The sequence below is a fragment of the Pituophis catenifer genome, unplaced genomic scaffold (assembly GCF_029215685.1).
Source record: "Pituophis catenifer annectens isolate HBS135680 unplaced genomic scaffold, rPitCat1.0.hap2 SCAF_1, whole genome shotgun sequence".
NCBI classification, from domain to species: domain Eukaryota; kingdom Metazoa; phylum Chordata; class Lepidosauria; order Squamata; family Colubridae; genus Pituophis; species Pituophis catenifer.
This window is the reverse complement of record NW_027256881.1, coordinates 79,847,974-79,870,085: the sequence shown is the minus strand read 5'-3', so window position 1 is coordinate 79,870,085 and position 22,112 is coordinate 79,847,974. Positions and strand designations below refer to the sequence as shown.

Sequence of the window (22,112 nt, the reverse complement as noted above, 5' to 3'; positions counted from 1 at the left end):
TAAAAATGAAAACACATTAATCATGAAATCTCCAGAACCGTAAAGCCTACAAACTTGAAATTTGCCATGTATGTTCCTCTTGACTTCTAGGTGCTCACTAAGAAAGGATTTTTTGAAATGACCATCAGAGCATTAGTATTTCCTATATTATTAACACATTCTGATGCTAAGGAGTTCTACTCCCCCTGCCCACCTGAAAAGGAATTGGTTCCAAATGCAAAACACAAACAGAGGAGAGGAGTTTCACTTTCAGTTTTACTTTCACAGCAGGAAGCAGTTTTACTAGAGAACAGTTGAGATAAGCCATGGCCAGGCTCCTTCCTGTCTCCTTGCTCACACAGCAAATACTGTTTGAGTTTCCAAACACCCCTCAACTCTCTTACACACTGACAGGATGCTAGCCAGATGAATACCGATGGATGCTGTGGGCTGAGACATTCTGCTCCCACTCCCCCTCTGTTCCAACTGCCAGTTGCATTATATTAACACACTCTGATGCTATGGAGTTACACATTCTACCTTAAGTTTCAGGCTGTAAGTGTCAATTTATCAAGCCCGAGTACATAGTTTCTATTTATAAATGTATAAATAGATATACACACATATTACTTTTCTACTGACATTTATCCATTTTAAAAATGTTTCCGGCTTTTTTGCCATCATTAGTAAACATTCTATCTACTTGGTATCACAAATTCATCTACTGCTTCCACAAGAGCTTGCAGTATGGTGAATGCTGGCATCAAACAAAGTTTAGTAATGTTTATCTTTCCCTCAACAAATTTCTGCAAAAAGTTGTCTGGAAAAACTGGAAAGCTGCTGCTTGTGTTTCAAAGGGAAACTTACATTTGAGGAATTTGAATTAAAAAAAACTGCTTGGGAATGAAAATAGAGTAATGTGTGTTTTAAGAAAAGTGAATAGTCTTGAGCAGTGTATATTCAAGCTTATATACATTGGAGATTCATGGAAAGCCTTCACATGTTAAAGATATATGATCTAAACAGTTATTCAAAAAGCTGTGTGTGTATATGTCCGTACATATATATGTGTATATGGAATAGACCCCAGTGGGGTCTATAATACATTGGACAAGATTTTTAGCAATTCAAATATTACTTGTTAATGTACAGCAGCAGTTACATGTTTGATTCTTTCCATTTTTGTTCCACTGAGGATCTATCACCAAAGAGCAAAACTGCCTTTGTGCCTCTCTATAAAAGTAGGGGTGTGCAAATGCAGTTTCTGAACTGATGATGATGCATTCTACATAGGGTTACCATGACTACAGTTGTAAAAGATATAAATAGTGTGGTTGAACTTCTTCCTTTTCCTTAAGGCGCCTTTCACACTTGAACCTATGCCAATTAGTGCTACATCTGGGGGAGGCTGAGCCATTTAAGTGCTGTCATGGTTCCTGCTCCAGATGAAGAAGTAAAAGAAGCTTTGCAATGTTTCTGTGGGAATTGTAGGTTGGGAAAGGGGTTTCCTATTGGTGCCTTGTATCCTAGAATTCTGGCCCCCTGCCAGTGAGAAGGACGCCCCCCCCCCTTCACAGCTGATCAGAGTCTTAATGTTTTTCCCCTTCACTGTGAAAAGGAACAGCACTGAAAGAAGAACAAGGAAGGGCCTGCTGCTGCTAGTCATTGGCTCTTTTAGTCCTTTCTCTCTTCATTAGTTGGAGGATGGGGAATGAATGTGTGCTGTATACTGTGTATTGATAAAATATGTTGGGAAGGTTCAAACTAAGTTGGAAGGTGGAGTCCTTGGTGCTCTCTAAGACCTTGACATACTCCATTAATGAAACTTCTGCAAGTAAACTATTAAACTCGGAGAACACCAAGGACTCTACAGTTCAACCCTGAGCTATTGATAGTCTCTTCTGTTGAACATTGAAAAGCTTATGTAAAGATTAAAAGTATTTTTTGATAGATACAGAATAAATTCTGGCAATAATTTATAGGAAGTATCTTCACAAAGCAATGGGAATAGGCTTATTTTAAAAGGAACCATGAAATAATGATTGGAATGTGAGTGGATGTGGAAACGAATTTGTCAGTTTCTTTGTTCCTATAATATTGTAAAAAAAATGGAACCTAGGGATCACCCAGCACACAAAAAAGCTCACAGTCAAAGGGACTTTCAGATTGTTGAGCTTGTTGACAAAGAATTAAGTAGATCTATATTGATATTAACTGGATATGTGTATCGTTATGTAAATTGCCTTTCTGAAAAAAGATCTGCTAAGAATGATGGGAAAGTCCCAAAAAGTAACTTCCAATAAAAAGTACTCCTATACTGTATTACCAAAACATAGTCCTATAAAAAACTCTCCACAGAAATTGGCTCTAGAGGATCTTGTTAACATAGGATGTAGCTATTGTTGAAAACTTCCCAAGGTTTAGTGGATGCCAGGACTTTGGAGATAGAGTTTTCTAGACCTTTTGATCTATAGTCATGGAAGCTGAAATTACATCTCTGTTGAAAGCAGGAGCCCAAATGATAAGAGTGTATGAAAATCCTTAACTTCATTAGGATTTGTAAGTATCTTATGTAGATTCTATGTGGTTTGCCGGAGATGGAAGAATATACTTTATCAGTTGCATTATTAAGCACTTACTAATGAAGGACACTGACCCATAGGGGAAAAATCATCATTATTATCTTTGCAACTCAAAAACATGGTTGTAAGAAATAATTTACTTAAGGCAAAATCAACAATTTATCTCCTACCAAGAGTTATGATATAACTTGAAATAATTCCCTTCTCGCTTACATTGTGTGGTGATACACTGAACTTCAAAGATTGTGCTATTTTACCAAAATGATGTAGCTTAAGCACAGGAAGTTGAATTTCTGACCATAGTTGATAGAACGAAAATAATTTTAAAATTAAAGGGCAGGCACTGCAGTTCCTTTGAAGCAGAGATTAGGGAAAGCTCTGAGTGTCTTCATTTTTAGCATTCATTATTTTTACATGTATTTGACCATTTAGTCTTTCGGCTCATTTGCATGTAACTGGATAAACTTGTAGTCTCCAGAAATCTTGTAATAGTGCTTTGCTAATATCTAGTGTGCCACAAACTAGCAAGTCAGAACCATTTGCCCCAATACTATCTTTAATTAATAGTAGGATGGACAGAAGGGGAAGGCACAGCAACATCTTTGGTGCCCCCTGTTTCCAGATTAGTAAGAATTACTGTCAATGGGACAAATGTTGTTGGGAATTCTGTTATGAGTTCCATTGAGATTTCTTTAAGCATGCCGGGTCACTCAATAGTTTTCTGGCTCAAGCTATTCCAGTGTGTTGTTTTTTAAAAACAATATTGACCTACTTGGCTTATTACCAAGCTCTTCCTTTTTCAGAAAAATGCAGACTAGGGTAAGCTTAGTTTACCCTTGAAACTAAGGTTTAGTTAGACATGTTTATTATATTTGTATAAAATAATAATATAGTTCATTCTATACTGATTAATATAGAAAATAAATGCTGTCAGCAGCCTTTAGCATACTTACTTTTAATAAAGCCACCTTATAGTGCAGGCTTTGTTGATCAGGCATCTTAAAGATGTATGAGAGTGGCAACTTTCCTTACCCTAAACCTTCCCCTTTGATTCCGGAGAATGGAAACTATAGTTCAACACTCTTCAAAGGCATACTGTATACTGGAAAATCTTCCCTTTTATGTAGGTTTAGTATTGCAGCCTCATATAACATATTGGCTATATTTTCACTTTCTTTTAAAATTCTTGCAGAGACAAATTCAATCATGCGATAGAATGATGATAAAGCATGTTATAATTTATTCTGTAGATTTAATTATGTAATGGCTTGCTTTTTCTGAACAATTTGTTAATATTCTTTCTTCTTATATCTATCTACATAAAATAGTGAATTTTAAAATATGGGCCTTTGGAATAAGACAACTCTTAAATCAGAGTAGAACTATTTGAATAAGTCATATACATATATCATTTTAGTTTGAGAATCCCATATACTTCTTTGAAAGAATATCAATACTGTATTTATTATTTGGGGGATTGAGGGGTTTTCTGGGGAAATTTTTAGATAGATTTTTAAGGGGTTCTAGGGGGTGGGAGGGTTGTGTGGGTTTGAGGGTTAACCCACGGGGGAGGGGTCTGACCTGGCTGCCAGTTGGGCCACGGAGCGTGCAGATTCCGGGGGTAAGGGGAGCATTAGAGTTCATTCTGCTGAGGGCTTTTCTATCAATACGCTGAGTGGGAGGGGCAGATATGGTGGGAGCAGGGGGCCATATCGTGGTGGGGGTGCACACTCGCTATCTTTGAGCAGATAGCCCCGGTCCCCATAGCCCTTCTTGTTCCCCAGGTTGCTCAGACTCTCAGGGCCCGAGCCTTTGGCTGTTGTTGTGCAATGCCAGGTCCGTGGTAAATAAAGCCCCCCTCATTTGCGATCTTATTCAGGAGGGGGAAGGGGATCTGGCAGGTATTACAGAGACCTGGTTGGGCCAGGAGTGGGGAGTTCCCCTTGTAGATATGTGCCCACCAGGCTTCCATGCATTCCATCAGCCGCAGAGGTGGGGGGGTGGCTCAGGGCAGGGGCAGGGGTGGCGGTTATTATAAAGGAAGGTCTTGATCTGAGGGAGACCACTGTTCCACAGATAGCCAGATGTGAGTCCCTTCTTGTGAAGTGGGGCTGTGGAGTGCAGATGGGCTTGTTGATCACGTACTTGGCTCCCTGCCACGTGGCAACGGCCCTGCCTGAGCTGCTCAACATCATAGCCGAGGTGGCAGTTGATACCCCCAGACTTTTGGTCATGGGGGATTTCAACCTGCCATCCATTGGTGAAACGTCTGAGGTGGCTCAGGAGTTCATGGCTTCCATGATGGCCATGGACCTGATTCAGTTAATTCATGGCCCTACTCACACGGGCGGGCACACTCTGGACTTAGTTTTTATCTCTGGTCAGTGGTCAAGTGGCCTTGATACAGGGGATATAGTCATCAAACCCTTGTCATGGTCTGACCACTCGCTCCTTCGACTTGACTTTCTAACTGCTATACCTCACCATAGGGAGGCGGGACCGATTAGGTGGTTCCGCCCCAGGCACCTGATGGATCCTGATAGGTTCCAGATGGAGCTTTGGCCATTTCCTGAGACTCTGGCTCATGATTCGGCTGAAGACTTGGTGGCCGCCTGGGACAGTGCAGCCACTGGGGCTTTGGACCGCGTTGTGCCTTTGTGGCCTCTGACCCGGCACTGAACTCACCTGGCTCCTTCGTTCTCCGAGGAGCTGAGGGAGATGAAGCGCCAGAAAAGACACCTGGAGAGCAGTTGGAGGACCAACTGTTCCGAATCCGACCGAACACTGGTGAGGTCTCATATTAAGACCTACCTAGTGGCGATAAAAGCAAAATCTAGCTATTTTGCTGCTCTTATTGCATCATCAGATAATCGCCCAGCTGCCCTGTTTAGGGTGACCCGCTCCCTCCTCCATCTGGGAGTGCGGGATGATCCCTTGCGGGGACGAGCTGAGGATTTTGTGCAGTATCTGTATGATAAGATCGCTCAGATTCGGGAAGGCCTGGCCTCTGACTGGGTAAGTCCGGATGGGATGATTGAGGCAGGTCTTGAGAGTGTTATCTGGGAGGAGTTCGATCCTGTGGCTCCCAAGGATGTGGACAGGATTCTGGGACGGCTGAATGTGACCACATGTTTATTGGACCCATGTCCCTCCTGGTTGGTGCTGGCTTCCTGGGAGATTACACGAGGCTGGCTCCAGAGGATTATTAATGCTTCTTTGAGTGAGGGTGTCCTGCTAGCTGCCTTGAAAGAAGCGGTGGTGAGGCCCCTCCTCAAGAAGCCCTCTCTGGATCCAGCTGTTTTGGCTAACTATCGTCCAGTCTCCAACCTTCGTTTTATTGCGAAGGTTGAGAGAGTGATGGCGTGGCAGCTTCCACAGTATCTGGATGAAGCTGTCTATCTAGATCCACTCCAGTCCAGCTTCAAGCCTGGGCACAGCACGGAAACGGCATTGGTCACATTGGTGGAAGATCTCTGGAGGGCTTGGGATAGGGGTTGCTCCTCTATCCTGGTCCTGTTAGATCTCTCAGTGGCTTTTGATACCATCGACCATGGTATCATGTTGCACCGGTTGGAGGGGTTGGGGTGGGGGGCACCGTTTTGCGGTGGTTCTCCTACCTCTCTGACCGGTTACAATCTGTGTTGTCAGGGGGGCAGCGGTTGACCCCGAGGCGCCTTGTTTGTGGGGTGCCGCAAGGGTCGGTCCTCTCGCCCATTCTGTTCAACATTTATGTAAAGCTGCTGGGTGAGATCATCCGTGGCTTTGGGATGGAGTTCCATCAGTACGCTGATGACACCCAGCTGTACATCTCCTCCCCAGGCCACCCCAACGATGCCCTTTGAAGTGATGTCCCAGTACTTGGAGGCCGTGCGGGCCTGGATGGGGAGAAACAGTCTCCAACTCAACCCTTCCAAGACCAAGTGGCTGTGGCTTCCAGCATCCCGATATAGCCAGCTGGTGCCATCGCTGGTTATTGGGGGCGAATCACTGGCCCCCATGGAGAGGGCTCGCAACTTGGGCATTTTTATAAAGAAACCCACCACTGACTTGGACCAAGTTAGGTTGTTATGCTTATCTCCCTATAGGAAAGGTGCTTTAGAGTGACATGGGTTTTCTGAAAGAAATTTCAAAGAATAATGTGTGGAAATAGTAGAGGACAGTGAAGCTAGTGGCACAGCAATCAGAAATAGGTTGCAATGGATATATGTGAAAACAATGTGATCAGCTTCCAAGGTGAAGGTGATTAATAACCAAAGAAATTATTCAATACTACTATTTACATAAGGCTAAGATTCAAAACTGAAACTAATTCAGTTTGATCATATTATATAATGAGAATTCATTATATGAGAATTTGATCATATTATATATTGAGAATTCCTCTATTGTCAATTGGTTTGAAGAATACACAAACACGGTACAATGGCAAGAAAAGAGAGAAATAAACACCAAGTACAAAATATTATTCTCATCTATTTTGCTCACATGATTAAAAGGGACCACACGGTGATCTTCTCCCTTAATTAGCATGATGTGTTGCAAAGGAGTAAAAGAACAGCAGTGTGCCACAGTTCTCATTCTTCTCTCCTCCCAACAGGTCTTTTGAGATTTGCTAAACAAGTCAGGCCATTAAGCACTTGTCAATTCAGACAAAAGCAGCTCTAGCTAGCAAAATGATTGAGAGCGATTAGATGCCTCGGCAGATGTTGAACTTGTCTGTGCCATTAATTTTGTCTTGAGCAGCTTTTCTTATGGCAGCCAATAAATTCCAGTACATTGTTCAACTTATGCCGTGCATACATTCAGATGGACACATTTTGGGTTTCTTTTAATTTTATTGGCATTTTATTTTACCTTATCTCAATTTGCAATCAAACATATGTTTCATTCTCAGTAAAGGTAAGCTGTGTGATGACAAACTTTTATAAGCACAAGAAATGTATTGTGCTTGCAAGTTTGTCATCACCCAGCTTACATTTCTTGCGTTATTTCTTTCAAGTATCTAGCACTTCGTACTTCATCAAAACAATATGTATAGTAAAAAAAAAGCACTATGAATGGGTACAAATAGAATATACTAAGCAAAATGTAAACAAGCCACATAAAGGTTCAGCACTATATGTTACAGAGGTGAGTATGAATGTCTATCTTTCTTCCCTAGATTTTTCTCTAGGTATAATCCTGAATGTATTTATTTTATTTAAAGAATTTACAGTATATGGCTACCTATTTCATTTAATGATCACTTTACAGAATCAATAAAAACAAAAACAAAACAGCTTTTTTTTTTCTACCAGGCACCAGACCAAACATCCCCCCAGTTCAATACCCATCCTTGCTCAAAGTTTAAGAGAAGAACTATGTCTTCAGTATTTCTGATATGAAATTCTGATTTCTATGGTATTTACATAATACGTTAACTATGATTCTGATATATGCACTCAGGCATATATAGCTAAGACTCTAGAGCTGATGAATTTCTTTTACTAGATTTTTTTTCCCTCACAATTCAGACATATTCCCCAAACTGATGGCCTCCAAAAGTGTTATACATGAACCATTACCATCCATCACCATCTTCAGCTGACACACATATGCTCTACATTAATAGAAATGATGGAGGTTGTAGACCAGCAATGTGTAGGGCTCAGAATAAAGAGTCTGTAAAACACGGGTGTCAAAGTCGCTGCGTCATGTTGCCGTAATGTGACATTTTGCAACATATTTCCCATTCGTGGAGTTGAGGGCACGGCCTGTGCATGAGGCATCTGGCCTGTGGGCCACTAGTTTGACACCCCTGCTGTAAAAGCTCATATGTATGACATTTCCCAAGCCTTTTACAAGACAGAAGAAAACTGATAAAATAAGTCATTAATTTACTGATGGCAATATATAAATCTGCTAGGATAATCTGTGGGGTAGTGTGATTAGTATAATTTGTGAAACGAATTAACATAAATATGTATGAACCGGGATGCTTTATATATTTTGTTTTTGATATCGTTTATTGAATAATCAGGGACGTGGTGGCTAAAATGCTGAACTTGTCGATTGAAAGGTTGGCAGTTCAGCGGTTCGAATCCCTAGTACTGCGTAACGGGGTGAGCTCCCGTTACTTGTCCCAGCTTCTGCCAACCTAGCAGTTCGAAAGCACGTAAAAAAATGCAAGTAGAAAAATAGGGACCATCTTTGGTGGGAAGGTAACAGCGTTCCGTGTGCCTTTGGTGTTTAGTCATGGCGGCCACATGACCACGGAGACGTCTTTGGACAGCACTGGCTCTTCAGCTTTGAAACGGAGATGAGCACCGCCCACTAGAGTCGGGAACAACTGGCACATATGTGCGAGGGGAACCTTTACCTTTACCTATTGAACAATGAGTGGAATGTTAATTCATTTCACAAATTATACTAATCACTAATTTAACACTTTGAAAAGAGGTATTTCATTCATGCTTGTGAATTCTGAAGCAGCTTTTTTAGATGCTTTGCACAGCCTTGTTATGATAGCTTTAGATTTCTAATTGAGCAAGTAATCTGGGTAACTCTGTTGCAAGGAATTCCTGATACTGAAATACTTTGAAAACATTGAGGTTTAAGTACTAGCAACAGCTCTTTAATAATGTAAAATGTCTTTCCTTCTTGTGCTATAGATTCTTTCCAGGAGCAGGTGATAATTTCTGGTCTCGATTTATAGTCTAAAATAATAGCCTTTACTATTAATGTTTAACATTGTTTTCAAAAGAAAAAGGTGACAGTGTGACATTTGACTGTGTCTAATCTTATTTAACTTGTGTTCACACATTGTGCTAATCAAAATGTGGCTTATTAGTGGCCTAGTGCAATGTGTAACCCAGCCACTATGGTTAGTAAATTATAGTTTGCGGGTTAGTGTTTTGTGGAACCTAGACAATTGTGATTTATTCAGTAAACTACAGCCAACAATTGGCTGTATGAACCATTGTATGAACCATTGAAAGATAAAATTATTCCTTATGGTTTTTCAAGCCTTCCTGGCTAAAACATTTTACTATACTTTACAGAGTTGCTTGTTTATTTAGGTGCACTATATTAAAAGAAAGAATGTAAAGAATTAAGCATAACTAATTAATCTTTAAAAAAAAAGAGCACCAAAGATCTACCATTCCAGCAAGCCAGTCTTTTATTCCATGAGTCTTTTAGTAGCTTCCCTCTGGCACTTTGGTGGTAATTCAGGAATGCAGGGCCAAACAACAGCCCAGTCATACAGTATTCCCTGATGGCTCAAAGGAATTATGGCAAGCTGTCCAGGCTAATCATTTCAAGCAGCACTTGGAAAACCACTTTCTGGGTAAATTTGCATCATCCTAGTCCACCAATGGAAAGAATTGAACATGAAGAGGGTGTGTACCTTGTAGACAAAAATATATCCAGCATAGCACAGGATCTGTTTTTAGCTCATAACGGTTCAACGTTTTGGAGTCCTAGACACAATTTCCTGGCATACTACAAGTAGAAAGAAGGAAACAGAAAAATCTCGGCGTATACGTGTGCTTAAACAATTTTATGACATGCTTGGAGAAATCGCGAATGGAGGTACTTGCAGAAAGTAAGTTTGAACCATTGGCATTGAGGGACAGATGCTTGCAGGACACAGTCTGCTCAATTAAAGAAAAATTGGGAAAGGGACTCTGATACTGTTTCAAATTCTTGGCTGTGAAGTTTTGCTTTTTTTCCCCTGAGATGTATTCCTCTTTCAGCACGCTTATCAGCTCCTTTTCTGAACTTGCTAGTTATAGTACTTTTCTTTTGGGGGAAAAAAACCTGCTGAATTAGCTACTTTGCAAATTGTCTTGCCATTTGAACACTGAAAGAATTATTTTCTTTTAGGGAAAGATTCCTGTGGTAGAACTTTTATCCTGCCTGTAATACTACACACACTATGACTAATGCATAAATAACTCTTTTTCTTCCTTGGAGTTTTGTCTCTTCTGCCTTGTAATTTACAATGGAAAAAACACTATGTTTCATCGTTGGAAAATTTACTTTTTTATTATTGAATTTTATTTATTTATTGGTTCAAAAATAAAGTAAGTAGCTTAATGTAACATTGAACCACATAATCTCTTAAAAACAAAACAAAAGTGTTTTCTTTTGCTTCTCCTTCAAAAGGATGAAGTTTTAAAATATTGACTAGTTTTCTAGATGGAATGTTATCTCTAAAAGTGTAAAATACAATTAATGATATAGTTCCTGTTTCAAATTGTTTTAAGGTTATATTTTCTCCTGGAGTGACCCATCCGTGGTATTTTTATAGCAGAATTTATGAAAGAATTATATTTGAAGAAGCCAAGAAGTGTATTCTAGCTATGTTATACTTTTGTTCCTTTGTTTCTGTTCTTAACAATAAAATGAAAGAAAGTTTCTTTGAGAATTGATCAGTGTTTGTCAGACTTGGCAACTTTAAGATATATGGGGGTTCAGCTTTCAGAATTCTCCAGCCAATCAAATCCCAATTTTGGGAGTTGAAAGCCCCCACCTTAAAGTTGTTAAATTTGAGAAACACTACATGATACATTGATATATATACAATTTTGAAGTGAACAGATTTTAAAAGTATTCCTTTTGTGGAAACACTAAGAAAGACTTAGTCCCTGCTGTAGTGATAGAACATCAAACTATATATCAACAAGGAGGCAAAATGGGAAATGCTAGAAATAATCATTTGGTTTTCTCAGAAAGAGTAGTTGGGTTTGATCTTGGATGTTATGAAGAATCTAGAGGTGTAGCCGCAAAGACAAGGCATCTCAGAATATTTCTCTGGCTTTTTCCACAACTTCAGAAATGGCCAAGCTGCAGTTGAATCTTTCTTCCACACTGATGATAAGAAGGCATCATCTTCCGCAACTAAGACAGGTTGATTCCAACTGCATGGTGCTACCCATTCTATCCTTAATATTTTGCCATCATTTGAAGACTTTCTTTTGCTTTGACTAATGGAAAGGACCAGCCCTGTTATGAGTTAGGGAAAGGAGAGAGCCTATTCCTAGACATAGAAGTAAGCTATTTATAATTTAGCTAAAGAATAGTGAGTCTAAAAACAATAGTCCTTGTCAGGAACAAGAGATGGACACAGGTCATGAATCTGAAGGGATTGCTTTTTTTGTTGCTAAAGCTAAAATAGCTTTCATTTTACTGCAGTAGGAGGAAGAAAATCTTTGTCCATAGTTGAAGGCAGAGCACTAAGCCTGGGAACTGGTCTCAGTGATTTGCATATTGGGGAAGTTGTATGGTTTAAAACAAAGGGGAGATCAATATAATAAATTATAAGTGACTTATGTCACAGCAGAGGTTTTTTTTTTTTTTCATTTGTGCAGAGAAAAGTAGGGTTTTACATATTTGGAGTGTGTAAGGTACTATCATTATTTCTTAGAAATGCTCTACTGGGCTTAGTACTTGCTATATATTGCATTAATTCAAAATCAAAAGAATGAGGTATGCTTCACGTTTGTTATAAGAAATCTGACCTTTTATATGGCCACTATATGACTTGTCTATTGACCCCACATCACATTATATGACATAATTGTGGGTTTGTTTTGTTTTTTGTTGAGATTTGTGTATTTTTAACTTTTGAGCTATTGATGTTCTGTAAGCTCTAATTTGTGTTAGTATGTTAATCTAATTTTGCAATGCAACAAGTTATTTGTTTTGGGTCAGCCAGTGCTGTTGCTAAGAGCTAGTCAGGCAATTCTACACTTGCTCTCGTGGCTTGACCACAAACGAAGTGTTATGCTTTTGGTATATCATTTCCATAATCTCATCTTCAGTATACAAACTGAGTTGGTGCCAGAGAGAGACATTGGAACAGTTGATGCTGTCTACCTAACCACACTGTCTCGTTAGTGTGTCTCCAGAAAATAATTTCCAGACTGATTAATAGTAAAATATTTTCCCTATGCTTTTATACTAACTTAAATATAATCATTACATTATAATGTATGTTATGGTCTGTGTTGGTTACTGTGAGTGTAAATTGAGAAATTAATTAGCATGATTTAATTGACTTCGATAAAAATATGTACATTCAAAACAAACAGCAGTTAAATGCAGCTGCTTTTGTGGTTGAAGTGTATTGTTTACTCTTAAAACTATTGCATGATTAGTGAAACAAAATTTGGATGCTTTGAATTGTGCACATGACCCTCGGGCAAAATAAGTGGAGACTTCTTGCTTCCAATGTACAAGAATGGAATTGAAAATGAAATAATGATATAAAAATGGTAATTTGTTGAATGGAGTGTGTGTGTGTGTGTGTGTGTGTGTGTGTGTGTGTGTATGTATGTAAAATATTCTTGACTGAAAAGTATACTAAGGTCTTTAAGAAGTCAGGGTAGAATCTTTACATTTATTTGTTTTATTAAACTTCTTTCCTTCTCCATTCTTCATCCCTTTTGGGTCTATTTCTGTAGTCCTGCAATAATTGAACATTAAAACTTTTTAAAAAAAGATTTTGCCTTTGCACATCTGGTAGTACTTTTCATTTTGTTGTTCTCTTTTAATAAGATTGTTGTTCTCTTTTAATAAGGTTCATTCATATGATGCCAAAGTCACTAAACATTCTCCGCATTTACTTTCATGTTATTGATAATGGTATGAGGGTTTTTTTCCTCCCTGAAATAATTGAGGGGGTAGGTTTTCTCTTATTCTCTTATTTTTGCTGTTAAGTATAACAGAATCTGTTAGAAAAAAAACAACAAAAAAAGAGAGAAGCAGATGGTTTCAGACCTGGGACTTATAAAGTATGCCTTGAAATATTAGCAGTTGTTTGGGATGGGCAGTTGGCCTGGTGAATTTAACTCTTTTATAACACTGAAACAGAGCTTCCTTTCTTTTCCTTCTCTTTGTAGTTACCTCTTCCTTTTGCTTCATTTCCATTTATTTGTCTCTCCTTTTTCTTCCATTAGTAGTGCAGATTCTCTCTTCCTGTATTTCATCTGATTCAGTTTTGGTCCTCATTATATTTCTTCCTTGAAAAGGTACCCTTCCCTTCATTCCATCACCATCCTATTTTCTTTCTTCTATTTTGCTGGTTTGGTTGAGCTGGGGAAGGAATAGTTTCTGACAATTCTGGTGGGAGAAGATTTCTTATTTCTAGTTCTGGAGAGCATGCTTGCCCATTGTAGAGGTGGGTTTCAGCAGGTTCTGACTAGTTCTGGAGAGCCGGTAGTAAAAATTCTGATTGGCCACGCCCCCATCTATTCTCTGCCTCCCAAATCCTAGCTGATCGGGAGGAAATGGGGATTTTGCAGTAACCTTCCCCTGGAGTGGGGTGGGAATGGAAGTTTTACAGTATCCTTCCCCTGCCATGCCCATCAAGCTATGTCACACCCACCAAGCCATGCCACACCCACTAGGCCACACCCACAGAACTGGTAGTAAAAAAAATTGAAACCCACCACTGGCCCATTGGCTATGTCTAGAGTTCCCTCAGTACTAGCATATATTTACTTTTCCTTCCATTCCCTTCTCTCCTGTCATGTCCACCAAGCGAATGGGAAGCAGTTTCTCCACTGAAGCCAAAGGAACAGTCTCCATTGGTGTTCCAATGTACAAGTAGTCCTTGAGTTATGGTTGTAATGGAGCCTGCCCATCATGGTAGTAACTCAGGATGGTTGTGAAATGGATTGGTCATATGACATTCAATTTTATGACCTTTTTGTGATAGTTGTTATGCGAAGCAATAGTTCAGTATGGTGCAGTTTTGCCAAAACATAGAAGTCAATGCCAGTTTTCAGCAAAAATGTTGTAAGACATGGTCATACGACCATGGGATGCTGCAAATGGCCATAAATGTGGCTGATTGCCAAGTGCCTGAAGTTCATTCATGTGTCTAGAGGGGACCGTGTCCATTGGAACCTCAAAATCTAGATCATAAGTACCCCCCAACCCTGGTAGGTCCATCAGAACTTTGAAAGGTTGCTAAGTGACTCGTCATAATTAAAAGACCTCCCATACCCTCTCCTTGCCTCTCACATTTTCTGAAGACTCTGCCCAATGCTACAGCTAACAAATCACTGGCCACAAGCATCATCACTGTTATTGCTCCTTCAGGAACCAAGAGTCCGGGGCATCCAAAGGATAAAAAGCTGGAGGCTCTAGAATTCAATATCTTTACCAGCTGTTGCACAGGTTTTTTTTTTTTTTTTGGTCTAACAAAATCTAGTAGATAGGGCAATATTCTGAAAGAATGTTATTCTTAAGAATCATAAGAGCATCCCATCTTTTTTGGAAAAGTGTTCTACCAGAAGAACACAGTCAGATCAGTACTTACCCTACCAGCATTTAGGAAATCCACTGATTGTGTGCCTTCAATTCAGTAGTGATTCTTAGCAACCACATGGATAGATTTTCTCATGATGAACTATCCCTTACTTGGTCTTTCAGAAAGGTATATTTATTGCACTGAACTGAGTCCATGCATCTTGCTGCTGCTCTCTTCTTCTCTTAGCTTCCTCCTTTCCCATCAGTAGAGCCTTCTCCAGAAAGCTAGATCTTCACATAATGTTCTAGAGTAGGATAATTTGAACCTGGTCCCTTGTGCCTTGAGTGAGAACTCTGTGTTGATTTGTTTGATGATCCATTTATTTGCTTTCTTGGTGGTCCACAGTATTCTCAAAAGTCTTCTGCAACACCAGAGTTGAAAAGCATCAATATTTTCCTATTCTGCTTCTTCAAAGCCCAACATTCACTTCTATAGAATAGTTTGCTTTTGCCTTCTTCCTAGAACTGAGTATAATTTACCCAAGGTCAGTCATCTGGCTTCATATCTAAGGCAAGACTAGAACTTACAATTTCCCAGTTTCTAGCTTGCTTTCTTAACCACTAAACAAGTGGTTCTCAACCTGTGGGTCGGGACCCCTTTGGGGGGTCGAATGACCCTTTCACAGGGGTCGCCTAAGACCATCGGAAAACACATATTTTCAATGGTTTTAGGAATAATTTTATTGTTGGGGGTCATCACAATATGAGGAACTGTATTAAAGGGTCGCAGCATTAGGAAGGTTGAGAACCACTGCACTAAACTATCTCTTGTCATCAGCATAGCATAGTTATTGATATTTATTCCTCCAGTTTCTAAATTATCTAACTATTTTGTAAAAGCCTTTGGATATTAATAGAATGCTGAGTTTCCCATCCTGCAATTGATTGATTGCTATTGAGAAAATTATTCCTTGGTGTAATAATGAATTTAAAAATGGTTTTTACTATTATTGTTTTGGATTATTTTATAATATACTGTATTGTTTTAATTTTCCTTAATTCTTTTATTGAATAGCAAATTTCTTGTAAGAATTGGGTACACTGAGACTGCGCAATTAACTTTTATCTTGAAATGATAATCTGATCCCAGAAGAACTATGATGAATGTTAATCATAGTTTGATTTAAGAAAATCAGCTTCAAACATAATTAATGAAGCTATGATCTCAGCTAAAGGAAAATGGTTAATCTGAAAATTATTTACTAAACTGTGGCTAATTTTGAGCGCTACTGGAAAAAATATCTGAATAGCAAAATGATAATAATAAATAAAATATAGGCAAATGGATCATTCCAATCTCTTCCTCGGGGAAAAGAAGGGGGAAGTATGTGGGCTAAATGACTGGGGGAGGGGGAGCGGCCAGGGAAGGGTTTTTTTTTGGGGGTGGGGGGGGAAAGCTTTCTGAAATCCCAACAGTCCTGATTAGTGAACTAAATAGATTAATTATCTATCTCAGTCCAAGACAGCTTCCTGAATTCCTATTTGGATGCTTCTTATTCAAGCACATGCAACCTCGTTATAAACTTAATCTGTTTTCTATGAAGAATACTGGAGATCTCTTCAAAGTTGGCAAGCTGTAAATTTGCTTAGAAAGTTGCCTTTTGTGATCAGAAAAGAGTTGCTCGCTGACTGCACTTTTCACACACACAGTGGTTGTCATCTTAACTGTTCATTGTGCCTTGTGTCGGCTCAAGTTTGCATACCTGCCTTTGATAGATGTATTCATTAACCTTCTTCATTGTAGGAGGGCACAATGGAAGTTGTATCACTGGCTCAAGTCTGAAAAATTGATGCTACTTTGTTGAACTTTCTAACAGCAGCTTGCTTGCTGCCCCGTTCTGTTAAAAAGGATTACACAGTGAGTGCACAGCCATAGTGGGGACCAGATGGCCTTTCACTGATTCTTTAGACAAATTGGGTTTCAAGTCCTCTTATGAATACAAATAGATTTCTGAAAGCAACCTTGTGAATGTGCTTCATGCTTCTGATACCCAGACTCTGAATATAAATGTCTTGATTGAGGATTATGCTCTGTTGCATTGTTCAGTAGTACCCTAGTGATTTACATTTACTCACTACCAAACGTGAATTTTTCCCCTTCAAATCCTTTATATTGTTTTTCCTCTACCTTGGCATGAGCTGTGCGTGTTATCCTGAAGTGTATTTTATATCGGTGATACTTCCAATGGAGCAATTAGTACTTATAAGAGAAAAAAAAGGCATAATTCTTGTGTTATAAAGTATATTTTGTAATAAAAATGTCCTTGAATTTCTGTGCATAGATATTGACATGCTTTAATATAAAAATCATTGTCATTTGTGAAGTGCCTTCCTGTTAAGTATGTCTTTTTGTCAGTTTTTAAAGACAAGTTTGTAATCAACTTGAATTTTGCTAATCTGTAGGGTAACTGAGACAAAGATTTGAATGATTAATAGAGAGATTTTTTTATAGTTTAAAAATGAGATTCTGCTTCATTTAAATGTTTTGAGAGCATGCAGTCCCTATTCAGTTGTACAGCAGGTACAAGGTAAATATTTTACAGCACTTTGAATTTCATAAAAGTTGGTCAACAGGCACAACTGATAGAGAAATCTTCCCAAAAAATCTTAAATTTAAATCCTTTTGAAATCTAATCCTCCTGCAAGGGTATGTGAAATGGATTTCTTCTTTCTACTACAAACTGCACCTTTTTGTAGGCTGTCTCTCAACAGATTTGATTGATTAGTTTGCCAGTAGACTCCTTTCTTTTGAAGCATGCGGTGCCTAATACAGTCTGAGCTGTTGCTTTCCTGGCAAATCAAGTTCAAGTTCATACAAATAGAGAAGTGGCTAACTGGTGGTATGAGTGAATTACCCTATGCTCTTTCACCTCTGGGTCACAGCTGCAATTTAGACTCATTAATCAACAATGACTTCAAAAATCCATGGGGATTATCCAAGTTGTAACAAGGGAGCTAGTTATATAACATCATTTAATATCAATTAAACCCTGGAGCAAGTTTGAATTATTGCTGTTTTGCCTTCAGTGATATGAGGCTGGTTGAGACTCAGGGCATGTTATTGTGATGGCTGTTTTTAGTCTAGACTATCTATCTTGTTTTTAGTTTTTTCAACTTTTTTAAACATTTATTTAGGTTTTGTAATGTGCCCAATGGGTACTTCAATTTAAATGAAAGTTTAAATTCAAATGAATGAATAAAATAGCTGTAGAGCATACAGTAAATATTAACTCTATGTTCTTGATAATTAGCTTTGTGGTAGATGGATATTCATATTAAAATATGAATTTATTTTCTTTTTTTTTTTAAATATACTTTATTGATTTTAAAAAGAGAAAAAAAAGTTTTTTAAAAAGAAAACATCAAATCCAATAACATCTGAGGTGTCATGCGGTTACATATTTACATTATGTACATATCAAGTATCTTCAAATCTATCATTATTAGAAATAGGTATATCCTTATAGTCTTGTTCTATTATTCCACCATTTGTACCACCTTTCCCATACTGCCTTAAATTTTGAGTTCTCATTGTCTTTAAGAACACTTGTTAATTTTGCCATTTCTGCGCATTCTAGGATTTTATTTATTATTGTCATCTCTGGAGGGGTTTGTTTGTCTTTCCAGTATTTTGCAAAGGTTAGTCTGGCCGCTGTTATAACATGTGTAGTTAATTGTATCTTGTCCTTAGAGAGTCCATCTCCCATCATTCCTAATAAAAAGGTTTCGGGGGAAAGTTTTATGTCTTCTTCCACTATTTCTCGTAGCCAAGTTCGTAAATATGAATTTATTTTCATTTATGCAACTAGGACTTTTTTATTTATTTACAGGCTATCGTACGGAATCTCATTTCGTGGCTGAAAAATATGAAGACCTTTTATCAAAATAATGACAAATATGCAAACTGCTAATTCCACCCACATTTGAGTGGTTTTTTTCAGGTATGTTTGAAATATACATTTTTATTTGAAAATGAGAAACACAAACAATGTCTTTACATGAAGTCTGAACAGAGCCTTAGAACTACATTTTTATTACTAAAGTTTCTTACTCGTGCTAGATATGCTTTTAAATTGTGGTGAAACTGGTAGAGTTTATTAACAAATAAAAACATATTCATGTACTAGACCTTTTTATGCCATTGAATTCTGGATAAAAGCAATAGACTTTTAAAATGAGAGAAAAAAAATGAGTTAGTGACTGAGTCCTTTTGAGTTGATTTTAATAAGGTCATGCTGAACAAAAATAAAGGTCCATAAGATTTTAGGTAGAAATCCCACACTCTAGCAAGGGGAGCCAAATATCCACTTAAAATTATGAGGGTGAGGATACCTCCCTAGGGTTTAGTCAACTTGGGAATTTTCTTGCAGTATTGATCAAAGCCACTATTTCCACAAATATTTTTCATTTCAGCATTTTAACTTGAGAAGGAAGGATTCAGCAGTGGGTTTCATATTTTGTTACCACTGGTTTGCCATGCTTGGGCACGCTGCTTTGCATGCGCGGTCACCTTCTGTGCATGCGCCCAGCCTTCCGCGCATGCACTTTGCTCACACACACCTTCCATACATCCACCCGGCCTCAAAACCGTGCCCTAAATAGGATGGCATAGAGCCGGGGCGGGGGTCCCCCACCCACGATTTCCACTATCGGTACACCTGAACCAGTACGAACCGGCTGAATACCACCTCTGGAAGGACCCCCTTTATTACTACTGCTTGTCCGCTCTGAAAAATTAACCAGGGCTTTATACGAATAATCCCACATCAACTTTTTGCTATTTTTAAAATATTATTCCAGTGTATTTAATTATTTGTGTCTCAGTTAAACATAGTGAACATGTAGTATCAACTAGAAGCAATTCAAGGAAGTGGTCTTTCATTGTTTATAGATCTTCTTAGAGTTCATAAGTAAGGATTAAGTTTTTCTTGGGCATGACTTTTTTTTTTTTAATAACCAAAACTATTTATATTTCCTTTTTAGTAAAAATGGGAAATTCAGACAGCCAATACAGTCTTCAGGGAACCAAAAATCACACTGTATCTACACCTGCTACCAAGCAGAAACCCTGCTCTCTGAAAATCCGTGGCATCCATTCTAAAGATGAAAAATCCTGCTCTGCGCGTGGGTGGAGCCACAGTTCCAGTAATGCAAACTATAAATCCCGATCATTTGCCAGAAGCTGCCTTTCTCATTTTAAGAGTAATCAGCCTTATTCCTCAAGACTCAGTGATACAGTACTGAAAGTACCTAAGAGTAATAGCCATGCAAAGCTTAGGATTCCCACATCAGAGAACTATAGTCAGGGGACTAACAGTGCATTTCTGCCTGAGAATGGTTTTCACTACATTGGCTTTGAAACTACCAACAACTACGTTCCTTCCAAGGAATATAACGGACATTTCTTAAATTGCTATGGGGAAAAAGAAAGTTCATCACCAGATGACAGAATGAGTCCAAAAGTTCTTATCAAGACATTAGGGAAGCTTGATGGGTGTTTGAAAGTTGAATTTCACAACATTAGCAATAATAGTAGCATTTCTAGAGATGAAGCCAGTGAACCAGTCCAACTCTTAAGATACTTCCCTACTTCAGAATCTGGAAAGAATAACATGCTTGAAGGAAAGGAATCTTCTAGTACAGATTGTGCTGAAAGCCATAGTCTGTCAGCTACTGATTCGAGACTTAGATCCAGTAAAGGGAGCTCCATTAGTTCAGAGTCATCATGGTATGATGCTCCATGGGGCAATAATGGAGGGATAAATGAACTAGATGTGTCATACATAACCAGAAGCATTCCAGAAACAAGAATCCAAGTTGATTTCTCCCAGAATGACTGCAAAAAATCATTGAACCAAAGTTCATCTCTTTCTTCCCTCCGTGATTTATATGGGGATTCAAATCTAAGAAGTTGCCAAGCCTCCAATATTGGATTTTCTGCGGATTACATCAACACACATGCTAGTTTAAACAACCGGGTTTCATTTACCTCTGCCATAGATGTTCCTTCTAAGGTGGAGCACAGAGGATCCCCACAATACTCTTCCTTCACTCTGCCTTGTAGGAAATCTAGAAATCTTAATGAGGATGCAGCTAAGAAGGAAACTTTAAAAAGCAGAATGCGTCGGATTAGTGACTGGACAGGAAGCCTGTCAAGGAAGAAAAGGAAGCTACAGGTACGTGGAATTTCAAGCTTAAAAATTTACCTGAAGTATGAATTTTGGATTCTTCATTGTAAGGTATATGCTTAACTTACTGTACATTCTTAAATTAAACTGGACAACTCCTATTCCATTGGGTCATTGTTTCAGAGATATTTCCTTACTTAAACAGGGAAACAGAATGACAATGGAATGACCACTTCAAAAAAAAAAAAAAAAAAGCAGTGGGAATGATTTCCGACTTAATGCTGGCTTCCTTATTGAGTTTTCTTGTGGGAAATTGGCAGGGAGCATCAGAAATCATCTTCCCTCCTCCCTACTTCTTTCCTTCTCTTCCTCCTTCCTATCATTCTGTTGTTGTCTTCCTTTCTCCCTCTCTTCCCCTCCCAAGAATTCCTAACAACTTCCCCATTTATTTATTTAATTGTATTCTACCTTTATTATTTTTTACAAATAACTCAAAGTGGCAAGGTCACCCAGCTGGCTCTCATGGCTAAGGCAGGACTAATGATATCCTGCTTTCTAGCCTGCTGCCTCAACCACTAGACCAAGCTGGTTCTCATTTATTTTGCTTGTGGTTGCAGGAAGTTGTAGGTCCAAAGCCAGCAGACAGGTAAGTGGGAGATTTCTTGCCCCTGAAAATGAGTGTATGTGCATGAATGTGCACTAAGCAAATATTTTTTTAAAATGATTTTTCATCTCCTGCTTTTTATATATAGTAAATGACTTTTCTGATATAGCTATAGAATGTTAAACGTTTATATGTTTAGTGAATTAAGTAATTTTCACTTACTAAATATTTTATCAATAAAGATGTTATTTTAAGCTTTTCTATAATGATATCAGGCAGGCACACTCTGCTCCTGCTCTCCTGACATCTCAGTTCAGGGAAATTTTCACAATGGGAGTTAAGAATAATAATTGTGTTACATTATCATTTGCTTTTAAACTGCAACCCTGCAAGGAGTCTGTATAAACTGACACAAGATCCAGGAAATGAAGTTTGCCAGTTTAAAATTAAAATCACATGTAAAAATTAAAATCACATGTAAAGTATTCAATTCCAAATAGTTAATGCTCTAGCCTTATA

The 22,112-nt window shown here is 38.5% G+C and overlaps 1 protein-coding gene across 1 annotated transcript in view; it reads left to right on the top strand.

Annotated features, from left to right (window-relative positions):
- The first annotated feature begins 18,764 nt into the window (after positions 1–18,764).
- TIAM2 (TIAM Rac1 associated GEF 2) overlaps positions 18,765–22,112 on the top strand; it is an 88,714-nt gene continuing 85,366 nt past the window's right edge. The window contains exons 1-2 of the mRNA XM_070932636.1: positions 18,765–18,802; positions 19,845–21,037. Coding sequence (XP_070788737.1) covers positions 19,850–21,037 — 1,188 coding nt within the window. The 5' untranslated portion in view covers positions 18,765–18,802; positions 19,845–19,849. The remainder of the gene's footprint in view (positions 18,803–19,844; positions 21,038–22,112) is intronic.